A 13700-nucleotide genomic window follows, 5' to 3' on the forward strand; every position below is an offset into this window, starting at 1 on the left:
TACAACTTGCTATGAATATACCTAGCGAAGGTGAGGGTGAGTCATTTTATGTTTATATTTATATTTATAAAAATAAATAAATATGAAAAGTACACCTAAAAATCATATGAATACTATTTTCACATTTTCCATAATTAGTGGTCCCTTTGAAAGAATAATTTATATATATATTGACTTAATCATTCACACGAAATTATTTTCACATTATTATGTATTATTATTTTCCATTTCTTCAACTCCATCATCACCAGGACACGAATTATTTTTATAAGAATATTTTTTCCACATTGGCATATATAATAATAATAAAAAAATAAAAATCTAGAAGTTGCCAAAGTAAATTCATCTACTAATAAGAATGTTAAATGAGCGGATAAACAATATTTGTTTAAAAAAAAATCTCAAAAAAATCAAAACTAAAATTTTAAATATCCTATAAGTTTTTATTATGTTTTAATTAATACTTCTAAAAGCAATTACTATACAAATTCAGCGTGCTTAAGCATGGAAAAGTTCGAAACTCCTAGCCACAAGTGATCTAACACATGTTCAAATGTAATATTATTGGGTTGAGTCCACTCATAACGGCGTTAGATGGTCCCTAAACTCATTAAATATTTCTCCGCGTTAAACCCTAGATTTAGCCTATATAAACACTATTGTGGGTGTTCAAAAAGGTTTATCCATCATATAGAGACGATTACAATTTTCACATAAAATCTATCTTTACATCAAAAAAGACATATGTTGTGGACCATAGTAATTGAATGGGGATCTATAATAGTCATGACTCGTGTCATCAGTCATCATAAATCCTCACAAAAGCACATAAACTCTCTTTATTCATAATATAGCTAGATATTGTTTTAGGGGATGCAAATAAAGGCTGTCAAAATGTGTCCAAAATATGTTATTTAATCACTTTATGTATCATTTAACTTATATATACGATATTATTTTTTGAAGAAGAGTGTCCAATTGGACACCCTGACTATAGCATAGCTACGCCCCTGAACCCAAGTTGCCAACTAATGTGGAAAATTATCTATTTTTTACGCTCATAATGATATATTTATACACTGTATATAGGTTTGGGTTAAGATGTAGGACAAACTAATGGATTAACATGTTAATTACTTAATTAACATCCCTTATGAATGGTCTTGACTCAATAATTATTACATGGACAAGGGAAATTCATATGTTTCATGAGAATTTTCGACAATCAATGACCACGAGTCGTGGTTATTACAAACAAAAAAAATCTCCTCTAAGGAGAAATTCGTACGTCTCCTAATTAATATTCATCGAGCATTTGATATTTACATTAAATTCAGATTAAATTTAGATTCGCATCAAAATATACCACATTAAAAAGTAAAACGCTTCCTAACAAAGGTAATTCTATGCTTAAAAAAGAAAACTTGTTTAGTCTTGGCAATTGTAGCCCATTTTTTTGTTACCTAGAAAAGGGTACACAATGGTTGTTTTCCCAAAAAAAAATATTGAGGACGTTCCATAAGGCCATAAATTTTGCTAGCAATATCTATAGTATATCTATATGGGGTCCAATGGTCACTATCTAGTTGCTTTGGATTCCTAGATTTTACTTGTCATAATTACTGTTTCCCAATACTCACTAATTGGTTGGTTGGTGAAACAAAGAAGAACAAAACAATTAGGCAACCAAACACCTTGTGCTAATATTTGATTAGTTGATCAAAAAAGGATGGTTCATACAAGTGGAAAGATTTGGGGTATTTTACTTCTTGACTAAGGATACTAAAGTATTTAGGTTTGTGTGAGGTTATTTACGTTATCGATTCTCAAGTTCAAGTAACAAAGAAGGATTGCAAGTATTTTTAACAAATTAATAGGTAATGTAAAATTTATCAAAATACGTAATAAATTTTCGTAATATAGTCATTCTTAGTTAGTTTTGGGGTATTTTACTTCTTCACTGGAGGATTTTAAAGCAATTAGTTGTGTGACCTTATTTACATTATCGATTCTCAATTCAAGATCGATTTTTAATTCGAGTAAAGAAGGATGATTGCAAGTATTTTTAACAAACTGACAAGTAATGTAAAATTAATCAAAATTGACAATAAATTCTCTAAATATAGTTATACCAACTCAAGAAAGAAAGAAAAAATAGGGAGAAGATTGAGCTAGTCATTAAACCACCTAAAGGTTACTCGAACTGATATGAACTGGACAAGTCATAACCGAATTCTTATCAAGTTTTAATTAAATTTCTCATGAATCAACTTGAATTACATATTTCAAATCTACTCAATTATTAAATATGCTAAATTGAGAGATATTAAACAAAATTTAATAAATATGAATAATGAACTTGCTCAAGCTTTAACAAACTAAATATTTATATTTTCATAAATTAATTTTATCGTTCAATATAAGAGGGGTTTGGGGGGTCCATAAATATACACCAGAATAAAGGCCTTTGGTCCCTAGCTCCGTGCATTTGTCATTTTCACATTTATAGATAGGGGGACCTTTCATAAATTATGAACCATTCATGTGTTTTTTCAGTACTATATATTATAAAAATATCAAATTAAAAAAATATAATAATCCTCCTGCAATTATTATTGTACTACGTATATTTTCCATTAGTATCAAAATAAATAAAAGTACTTCAAGAACAACCAATTCAACCACGTGATAATAAATGACCAACTAATTGAGGTTAAAAAATATTTTATAATTTATAAAATTCAGTGCTTAAACCAAAAAAATAAAAAAAAAAAAAAATAAGAACTCATAAATCATAGAGTAGTGAAATAAGTTAATATTATTTGATATAACTGTCCGATGAAAGTATTTACTTTAATTAGACTCTCTTAAACAATTCCACCTCTTATGTGACATTTATGAACGGATGGCGGTTTATAATTTCATAAAAAGGAGCTGAGTGTCAGACTTTTAGACTAACATGATTCTAATAAAGAGATAACGTATGATAATACTTTAGAGAAATTCATCGAAATGAGCAATATAAGTGATGAATTTATGAGGTACGACATAAGTTCGTATAGTATATATATTTTTAAGTTCGATGATGGCATAACTCGAAAATAAATCCATGAGGTCTCTTGACCAATAGACATGATATGTCCAATCAGAATCCCAACTACCTTCTGTTTTGTTATTATCATAATTTACTCTTCTATAATTATTGTTCTTCATAAATCATTGATTTGTATTATTAGACAATTTCATTCAATTATTTATTGTATATAAATGAGTGTACTAGATAATTTGAAATAAGGGTTGTTGTACATGGAAGATGGGGTCAAACATTTGAAAACTTTTATGACAGTATAATTTCATTTATTGACTAAATTATTGAGGCAAATATTGTACATAAGGTATTTGTTGATTAATCAAATGTTATAAAGTTTTGAAACAACATTTTGAAGATAACTTTTGCTCCAAATTGTGGTTTCCTCTCTGGTAAAGACTAGTACAACAAAGTTTTTTTTTTTCATTATTATTTATAATTGTAATTTTCCGGTCACCTTACGCGCACTTAGACTAATTTCACAGAATACCTATCAGATAACTTTATCCACCATGATTGGAACAAATGAAAAAAAAACATCTAATATGTATATTTATAATATCTACTGGAAATTGAACCTGATACAATAAAGTTATTTAGTACAATAAAGAGATCAATATAATGTTTTTTTTTAATCGAATAATGAAAAAGAGAAGAATGACCAGACATCAAACGATTAACAAGAAGGTTGTGGAGTAGTTGAATGTTGAATGTCTTATTAGCAATAAGTGACCTTATACCAATGTTTTGGTAGAGTGATAAATAGTCGCTCATTTTTAATTAAATGTGTATTCAAGCCAGGTTAGATTGAATAGAAAGTTACTTTTATTAGATATCGTTTTACTCTTTGATGCGAAACTTTTTGACGCTAATCACAAATTTAATAAAGCTCAAATACAAATATCAGACACCAGCCAAATCACCCCTGAAAGAAAGTTGACATTGTACTCTTCAATATTCAATTGTATTCACACATATATTATTTATAAAGTATATGTTATTCTGTTCATGACATGAAGTAAGATAATGTTTGTGTCTTTACTCATAAACCTTTCTTTTTGGCATTTGTTATTTTCTTGTCCAATTTTCAATGGAAGTTCTTTTATTTTTCTTTATTAGGTGAAAATCTTGTCTATTCTTTTTCCATAAGCACATGTGTGTGTGTGTTTTGGTGCAAATTTTCTTATCTACTGTCAATTTCTATGTCTTTTCATTTGGGAAATTTACTTATGCTAAGACAAGAATATCTAATAATAGCAAATACTTTTAATTTGATTAGTCTATCAAGTGATAAAGAGTTTATTCGTCACGACACAATTATATTCAAAATTTAAAGTTTATGAGTTTAAATTCTATGATATGACAACTTATTGTGTTTGAAATAAAATATTTTGAATACAAAAACAGATTCTGAATAAAAATTTATTAGGTTCGGTCAAATTTGTAACTAATGATTTAGACCATTTGGTTAAAGTCATGTACAAATGATTTTAGTCATCAATTTGAGGCCTTATAAAAAAAATAAACTTTAGAAGGGGAGTGGACTTAGTAAAACCAAAACAAATTCATGCTATGACTATTTATCTTTCATTAAACAACTCACTTAATAATGATTTTTAAATAAGATTGTCAAAATTAATTGATGAAAAATACATAAAATTTGCTCAAAGTTTGGGTGGGTTAATGGCTAGACCGTTTATTAACTTGTCCATTTTGACCAACTCAATTCAATCTTTAAAAAATTGTAGTGATTTAGAGTAAATAAATAGTCCAAATTGATACATATTTTTTTCTTGATATGTTATATATAGTTATAAGGAAAGAAAAGTTTAAGTAATTAAACAAATTATTAGAAAAAGGAACAAAAAAATCTAAACTTAGTGAGAATTGGGAGTTGTTTTGATCCATTTTTATCATAATTTAACTTACCACATCTCAGCTCGATCCAAATAACCTTTGAACTATTTAGCCCATATTAACTCAATTCATTTAATCCGCTTAAATCTAGCTTAACCTGATATACTCATTTACCCCCCCCCCCCCTCCTTAATGTTGAGTGTACAATTTCGTTAGTCCATAAACAAGAGATCTATATATCTTGATTGGAAATGAATCAAGAAAAAAAAAACATAATTGAATTACTCATTAAGTGATTTGTTTAATGAAAGATAAAATATAAAAAAAAAAAAAAAAAAAAATTTGTTGCTAAAAGTGATAAGTAAAAATGAAATCTACTTTTAAAATATTGAACAAGTAAAAGTGAACGGAGAAGTAAACAAAGGAGTAATGACTTAGCCAAAAAGTCATCCAACAAATTTAGCACAAAAGAAATGAAGAAATGGGTGGGTTCATTATTTCATCATCACCACTAAGAAAAGTGAGTTAATGCCATTTGAAGTTTGGCTTTGGAAAAGTGACTTAATTAAAGTTAAGTGGAGACACAATCTTTATCATCATAAAAGAAATAGCACATTAGAGCTCAAAACTCTATTGAGAATCTTCCAAAGCATTGTACTACCATCTAAAGTCAAAAGATTAAGAAGTTGAAAAAAAGAGTTAAAAGAGGTATCTAATGATGATACTAAAAGAAAAGAAAATATGATTTTGACCTTTTGTTTTTGTGGAGGATAATGTTTTAAAGTCCCATAAATAATGATGGCCCATCAAAAGTAAGTCCTTTTTTGTATTTGGGATTTCATCTAATATAAAATAAATGAACTTACCCCCTAAATTTAGGTTATGAAGGATCGAGTCACCCAATGGTGGTGTTTGAGCTAGTATTCAACACTAATTATAGGTTTGTGATTATAATTCATGAATTAAATTATTTGAGGATTATAGTCCTGAGATTACAATTTGTAGATTAGTTTATCTTACGTGAAAGATGAGATAAAATAATACCAAGTTGGATAAAATAAGATGAGATATTCAAAATTGAACTTAGAATATAATGTATATAGTGTAAATTTATACAGTCAACCAAACACTATAAATATATTCTTGAAATATCTCACCTTATCCCGTGTCTCTCTCTCTCTCTCACACACACACACACATATAATGGACATTTGAAATTAATGGATGCTTGAACACTCGACATCTTAAATGTAGGTCCCCCATTGACTCTACTCAGTAAGGTTTATATATACGTAGAAAAACACTAACATATTTTTTCTGCACCCGAATTCAAACTTTGATTTTTCATGATTTTTATCTACTTCATTAACTACGAGTCCACATCTTTGAGTGCTATTCATATATACATATTTTTTTATTTTCTAAAAAGCTTTTATAGAAAATGAACCAACAGATTCCCAAGAGAAAAACACACACAAAGTTTTGGGCCTAAATGCAATAAAGAACCATGGGCCTTCTGGGTTCCTTATACTATATTAGTCCAATAAACTACATATTGAGAATTTGGCTTAATAAACATATAAAATTTGATATACAAAACGGTGGTCTTTAATTTTTTAATTCTCATTAAATGAAAATTTTTGGGTCAAAATGTCCTCAATTATTTAACATAAGTTAAGTAATATTTAATAAGCAAGGTATACGTTAGAGAATTTTGGTCTTGCCCGACAAAAGTTTAGGAGAACTAAGAAGCATAACTTTTGTAAGTTCTCAAATTAAACTGATGCCTTGCGAATATTTTTGCCTAGTAGGGCAGAACTTATGTCTTACGATATATATATTGTCAAGGATATTTTCAATCATTTTATGTTATTTAATACGTTTATGGATAAAAATTAAATACCACTCCAAAATACGGACATTCGTGAAAATAGTATATCGGGTCCCACACTTTTTAGGGTGTAATATTAGAAGTCAAGATTAATTGGAGAAATAATAATTTATTGTATACTGTGTAGTTGAGCCAGCAAAGACACTCATTCATGTGTTGTCTTTCGTCATTAGATAAGACAATATATTTAAAAAATAAATTTAATTATTTATTTAATTAAATAAAACTTAAAAGTATAATTAAATTCAGAATAAATTTATTTCTTGAATTTGATATTATTTTATTATATTTTTAAAAAAATGTGATAAATTAATAGGAGTATTATAATTTTGAGATAACTATGTCTGCCAATTAAAACAACCGTAATTAGTTGTATTTTAGTCGACAAACATTATATTAGTAGATAGCTTTCTTTGACCAAATATTGGAAAACTAGTACAACTAGTAAGACAATCCATACCTAAATATTTTATGTTCATCCATAATTTCCAAACACAACAAATCGAATAATACAGCAAATCTTTTTCCTACTCTTTTTCAATAATATGCCACAAATGGAGAAAGGGAAACTTAATGTTAAATTAAAATAAATTTGTATCACCAAGAATTGTAGTCGGATGACATTTTCCTTAACTAGATCTCTCTGAATAGGGTACATAAAAATTCATTAAAAAGTCTTATGTAATGCGAATTTGATTCAATCGGAGCCCAAAATGAATACTGAATGAAAACAAAAAGACTTGCTATACTTCACTTTATATTATGTCCAATTAAGCTAAGTTTGGATTGAGTTGTTTTACTATTTTGTGTATAGAAAAAACGTTCTGTAACTAATTTGTTTTTATATTATCCTTAAAAAGTAGTTACTATATAGTATATACGTATATCTTATAATTATAAAAGCTACATTTGTTGAATGTGATAAAAAGAAAGACTTTAAACTCTAATTAATTGTATGATAAAAAGTGTCATAATTCTTATCTTATTTCTATTCCCGTCAATCAAGCAAATAGCAAATTTAGAAAAAGTCTTGGTTCAATTTCCCCATAAAATGCCCATCAAAAAGATTATTCTGTCGCCAGACGCACATCAAATATCACGCAATATGAATTATTTTTTTAATCGTTGAATTCTATCTTCAACTAAAAGCCTTCATCAATATTATTTATGAACTTTTTAATGTTATCATCAATCAAGAAATTTTTTAAATTTGATTCCCTTTCAGAGTACATTAAAAGTAAAAAAAGAAATCAAGCAAGAAAAAAATAACAAAAGACAAAAAGAGAAGATATCAAACACACACATTTTCTCTATAAAAATAAAATAAATTTATATTCACAAAATATCAACATGGAATACAAAAAAAGACATCAAATCAAATGATTCTTCTTATCTTTTTTGTACTATTACACGTGCAAATAATACCAACCTAAAAGTACAAATAATTCACTAAATTACAAAATATTCACCTAACTCATTGCCTAATTAACAATTTTAAATTTTCTTGAATTATTGCCACCTAATAAAATTATTAAAATTCCACGTCATCAATGAACAACAACCCTATTGGTCCGTTTCCCCGTTGACCGGATCAATTTTGACCAAAACCCTTCTTTCTTCTTCTTTCCATTAATTCCAACTCTACCCCCTCTTGCAACAAAAGCTATTGACCTACTCTTCTTCAACCCCCCTCCTCCTCCGCCGTTGGCGGCCGCTAGTGTTACGAACGAATAATGGCCGCCAGCAACGTCGGACGTGATCCGACGATGTCCAATTGCGGCCCGTGGAGAGGCGCAATTGGATGAGGAAGCGGAGGAGGATATAGAAGAAGGAATTGATGAAATTTTAGCAATTGTAGTTGTACGATTGATCTTTGATAGCTTTTCTCTTAAACAACATGAACATACTCCTGGTTGTTGTTTGTGTTGTGGATGCTTCTTGCAGATAACTATTGGCTCCGAAAATGCCATATATGATGATATGATGATGATCGAGAAGAGAAAATCTTGAAACAAACTTTAATTTCTCTATGTAAATTTGTACCTTTGTTTTTGGTCACGTAGATGAGTTTTGAACTTATGTAAGAAAATATGAAGAAAAGGGTTAATATATATAGTGAGAAGATGTGTGGGGGTACGGGGTGTTAGGTAGGGTGGTTTTGAGGGGTGGGTGGGTGTTTATAGAAGGAAAGTGTGTGGAGGATGCATGGGTGAATTTTGGCCTCGTGTGAAATTGGAAATTGTGTATAATTTTTGGGGAATTAATTAAGAAACGTATAGCGACCGTGTGGGACACGAACCGACTTTATTTTTCCCCATTATATACGTGTATGTTGTGTGTCATATACTCGGTTCGTTTTATTTTGCTTGACTTATATATTAAATTATTAATATATAAATATTTCATTTTATTTGTCAATTTTAACAAATAAAAGGTTTGGTAAGTTAGTGTGGTAAAATAACTACATTAAATAATACTTCATACGTCCAACAATACTTATTCACTATTGACTTTACAGAGTAATTTTACTATATTATCCTTTGAATATAATAAATACAATGTCTTGAAAAATGTAATAGAGAATAACTATAAATAATGATAAGGGTAAATTAGAAACTAAGTATAAAATTATTCATTGATTTCATAAAATAGACAAGTATTGTTTTGTTTGACGTTCTAAAATAGTAAAGTGGACAACTATTAATGGACGGAAGGAGTAGTAGTCAAATAGTTTAGAGTTTTAACACATCAATAGTAAGGTTACTTTGGTAAAATAATCGTTAATTAAAACCTTTTTAAAAAAGTATGTCCGGTCAATATCAAGTAATATGAAATGGAGGGAGTAAATATTTATGTTAATTAATTTAATGGTTTATGAAAGTTTAATGATGTTTTAAACACATAATAAATCGTAATTACTCATTTTTTATGCAGTATATATTTTTCCTTTTTCTAGTCATACTATCAGTTACTCTACTAATTACTAATCACACGTGGAATTTGTATTTAACCTATAATAATTAAGCAATTCATATATTCAAATTAATTTTAACTTTTGAATTCATGAATTGTATAAGCAATTTAACTAAAAGTTTATGGTATGTATTTTATTTATTTAATTATGTCTCTAACACGCCACTCGCATGCGAGTCTGCTTCTCTTTTTATGGATCGGGTAAATAACTAAATGGTATTGGTATAAACTTTAATTCAAGACTTGTTTATTATGGTATCATGTGAATTATATAACTATTTCATCGAAATTTTAATTTATTTAAAAGAATAATTTTTTAATTTACTCAACTTTATTTTATCTTTTAACACAAGTGGCTTTAGTATATTATCCAGGACCTCATGATGTAGTGTTAAACCAAAATTAGGTAGCAACTTAATAATATAAAATAGTGCTAATTACTAATTATTCCCATATGAAATACGTGTGATTTTTACTTTTTAAGTGTTTTTTTCTCACACACAATTATTGAAAAAGATGCTGATGCGTTATCTTTTTTTAAATTATTATATATCTAAATATTTTGTCGACAAATTACTGAGATGAATTATAATATTTTGTAATGACGTACTATAATTTTTCCCTAAGTAGTCAAATTATATGTAATTAAACACCTACCTAGAACATGACTCTTTTTTTTTTTTTTGAATTATTATTATTTATTTTTCTTTAGGTCAAAAAAGATTGCCATATTGTTCGTGCGTGTGATGTAATACACACGGAAAATAATAATAATAATAACAATAATTAAAAGTTGGAAAATGAAAGAGGGTTACGTGCAATTAATTAAGTAGGCCATTTTTTTTAATATTTGGTCAAAGTATAGTCTTTAACGTTACTTTTGCGGCACAGATTATTAAGTCAAAATTTCACGTTAAGAAAATACCAATCCTGATGTCGCATGCACACGAGGGGTTCAACTCGAATTTATATATCGTTAGTGTAAATAATTTTTTAAATTATTAAATTATTTAAAATATATTTATAAGTATGTGATTTAAAATCTTATAAAGTTGTTAAAATTTCATTAAAAATGGGTATGGTTTTTTTGGTTCGATAAAAACATGAAATGTGACATTTTAAAGCTGAAATTAAAGTTTTAACGAGTGGTAGGTGAATAAACTAATTTTAATCGGGAAAGGATATATACCGTTAGTTTTAGTGGATGATGGACAAATACAAGTCTAAAATATGATTGTAGAGGTATATTTGTTTAAAAGGTATAATGAAAGATAAATATGATTTATTTTCGATATATAATCAAGTGGAAATATGACCCTTTTTCATAATTATTATTGATATATAATAAGAAATAAGAAGACAATAGTTCATTGCTGTAATGAAGCTTTTACAACTGTATGTAGTTGGCTGGAGATATAATTAGTCAATTCTTTCAATTCAATATAAACGTCATTTTAGTCAAATTAATTTGTTGAATATCCATAAAAGTGTTGCTTAGGAAATTTTAGAAAATTAAAGACAGTATTTTTTTTTTTATTATTATCATATTATTTGTTATTGTTAGTGTTCATTTCTATATTATCCTTAATTCTACTATATTTTCTTTTCATTCATGTGGTATATATATTTACTTGAGCATGGTTGGTCCGGAACAATGTCTTTACACTTACAAGATAGGTAAGATTGTGTATACACCATTCTTTCTAGATCTCACTTGTGGAATTTTACTGAATATGTTATTTTTGCTTCTGCTATCCTTCTACTATATTTTCTTTTGATACCTGTTACGTTATGAAATTAATACTTTACTTGAGCCGATCGAAGGTCTATTGGAGACAACATCTCTATCTGGTATGAAACTTTGTACACACCACTAACCTTAATTAGATCCCAATTATGAGATTTTACTAAGTATGTTAATTGTTACTGCTTATTCTTTTTTCAATTCTACTTATTCTCCGATAAATGATTAAAAAAATCTTAAAAGAGAGAGAAAATAGTTTGAGTAAATAAATAAAGAGTAATTCAATAATAAATAAATAAATTTTATAATAAATTTATAATCAAATTAACGTTCTTAATGACTTAGCTTGTTCAATTTGCATTGTGTGCAGGAATTCACCTTTAATTTATAAACCTATTTAACGATAAATTAACAATAAACTCTTTAAAAATCATATATTAGTTACGTACTATCGATAAATTTCATAACTCTTTTTTGTGTGCATTGGAAAATAAACACATTGAGACAACATAGACTCAACCAATAGCGCCGGAGCCTTATGTCAAGAGGTGCCAAATGACATCCTTTTATCGAAAAATTATCTTATTTTTTTTATAACGTCTACTTTTTTATAAATATTATAACACTTTACATTATAAAATTTCTGATTCTGTTACTGACCGGAGAGATTGAAAAATAGCCTTACGTGGAAGCTGTTGTATGTTGTCAATAGAGTACGAGACATCCTACTCATTACATAGTTTACTTATAATTTTTCTTTTTTCTATATTCTTTATAATATAATGATGCACGTGAATTTGTCTGATGAACAAACGACCAAAGATTTATAAAATCTCAAATGATTCCTTTGCTATGTTATGAGTTTATATAAAAATGTTGTAATTATAAGCTTTCGATACAATTAATATACTGTAATTTGTATCTGTTTTATTTTTTAAATTATTATTTTTTCTTAATAGGATGAACAAGTACTACGATAGTACAATTAATTATGGTAGGAATACATATTTAAAATTTTGAATTCGCCTCTAGCTCAAGTCATAGTCATGATTGGATATAATATTTACTCGACATAATTTGATTAAAAAAATAAAGTTTTGACCCTTGTTATGCCGATGATAAGCGTTTGACCATAATAAATGGTATATAAAGCCAAGATCGATCATAAAATTGATTATCAAAATTCATGTGACAGGTGTCATGCGGGAAGGGGATTATTGGGCAACACCAAGATTCTATCTATATCAAGGCAGAGTTGGGAATGACTTGTATTCGAGTCATGAACTCATGATTGAATATAACATCTTTTGATAGACTTGTTATTTAAGAAATAAAATTACATTGATATTATCAGTTATAACTTTGTCACGATGTGCTTGATCTTAATTATACTTCTATTAGCATTTTCTATATTACACTAATATTATCAGTCATAACTTTTGACACGACGTGCTTGATCTTAATTATATTTCGATTAGCATTTTGTTTAAGGAAATATTAATATATAGTTCCCATGCGCATTTGCTCTTTCTTTGTTTGTTGTGTGGTAGACAATATATAGACCACATACTTCCCAAGAACTAAAAAAGAAATTAGTATCGTTTCTAGAAATTAATTTATCACTCTTATTCTTAGGTAATTTTAGGTATGTTTTAATTTTTTTTGTTTATATTTTTGTATAAATGTATCAAATATTTAATGTGGTCAAAGGAGAACATGGTGTAATTACAAAATGCATGAATGTGTTGTATTTTATTGTACATTCATGCATGTAATATTAATTGATTAGATCCATCAAATATTAAATTATTTACTAATTAGGTTCACAATAATACGATGCATATACCCTTTAATTCTTTAAATACAATAATAATAATTAATAATATAATCAATATAATTTTACGAGTGAATCCGAAAAAATTAACGTGTACGCATATTTTATGTTTATCTTAATCAAATAAAAATATTGTTTCGATAGACTTCCATCTCAAATAAAAATAATTATCTATATATGATGATATGTGAGTGGAGAATATTGATATTTTATAGTAAGTATATATATAACAATTTTCCACCATCAACGGCGAAAATGGAACAATCTTGATTAAATGGTTTAATTAGAGGACCATTTAAAAAAAGAAAAGATA

At 27.6% G+C, this 13700-nt stretch overlaps 2 protein-coding genes across 2 annotated transcripts in view; both read right to left on the reverse strand.

The window, feature by feature from the left end:
- Positions 1–13700, reverse strand: part of LOC125845221 (histone H3.3) — a 202057-nt gene that overhangs the window by 13187 nt on the left and 175170 nt on the right. The gene's annotated exons all lie outside the window — the stretch shown is intronic.
- On the reverse strand, positions 8152–8912 carry LOC125845219 (uncharacterized). The gene has a single exon (XM_049524678.1). The coding sequence runs from the start codon at positions 8804–8806 to the stop codon at positions 8384–8386; it is 423 nt and encodes a 140-aa protein (XP_049380635.1). The 5' UTR covers positions 8807–8912; the 3' UTR covers positions 8152–8383.

This window comes from Solanum stenotomum, chromosome 11, assembly GCF_019186545.1.
Source record: "Solanum stenotomum isolate F172 chromosome 11, ASM1918654v1, whole genome shotgun sequence".
In the NCBI taxonomy this organism is placed as follows: domain Eukaryota; kingdom Viridiplantae; phylum Streptophyta; class Magnoliopsida; order Solanales; family Solanaceae; genus Solanum; species Solanum stenotomum.

What these genes read in the sequence shown, in the direction of transcription:
- LOC125845219 (XM_049524678.1), bottom strand. Translation starts at nt 8,806, where the DNA reads ATGGCATTTTCGGAGCCAATAGTTATCTGCAAGAAGCATCCACAACAC.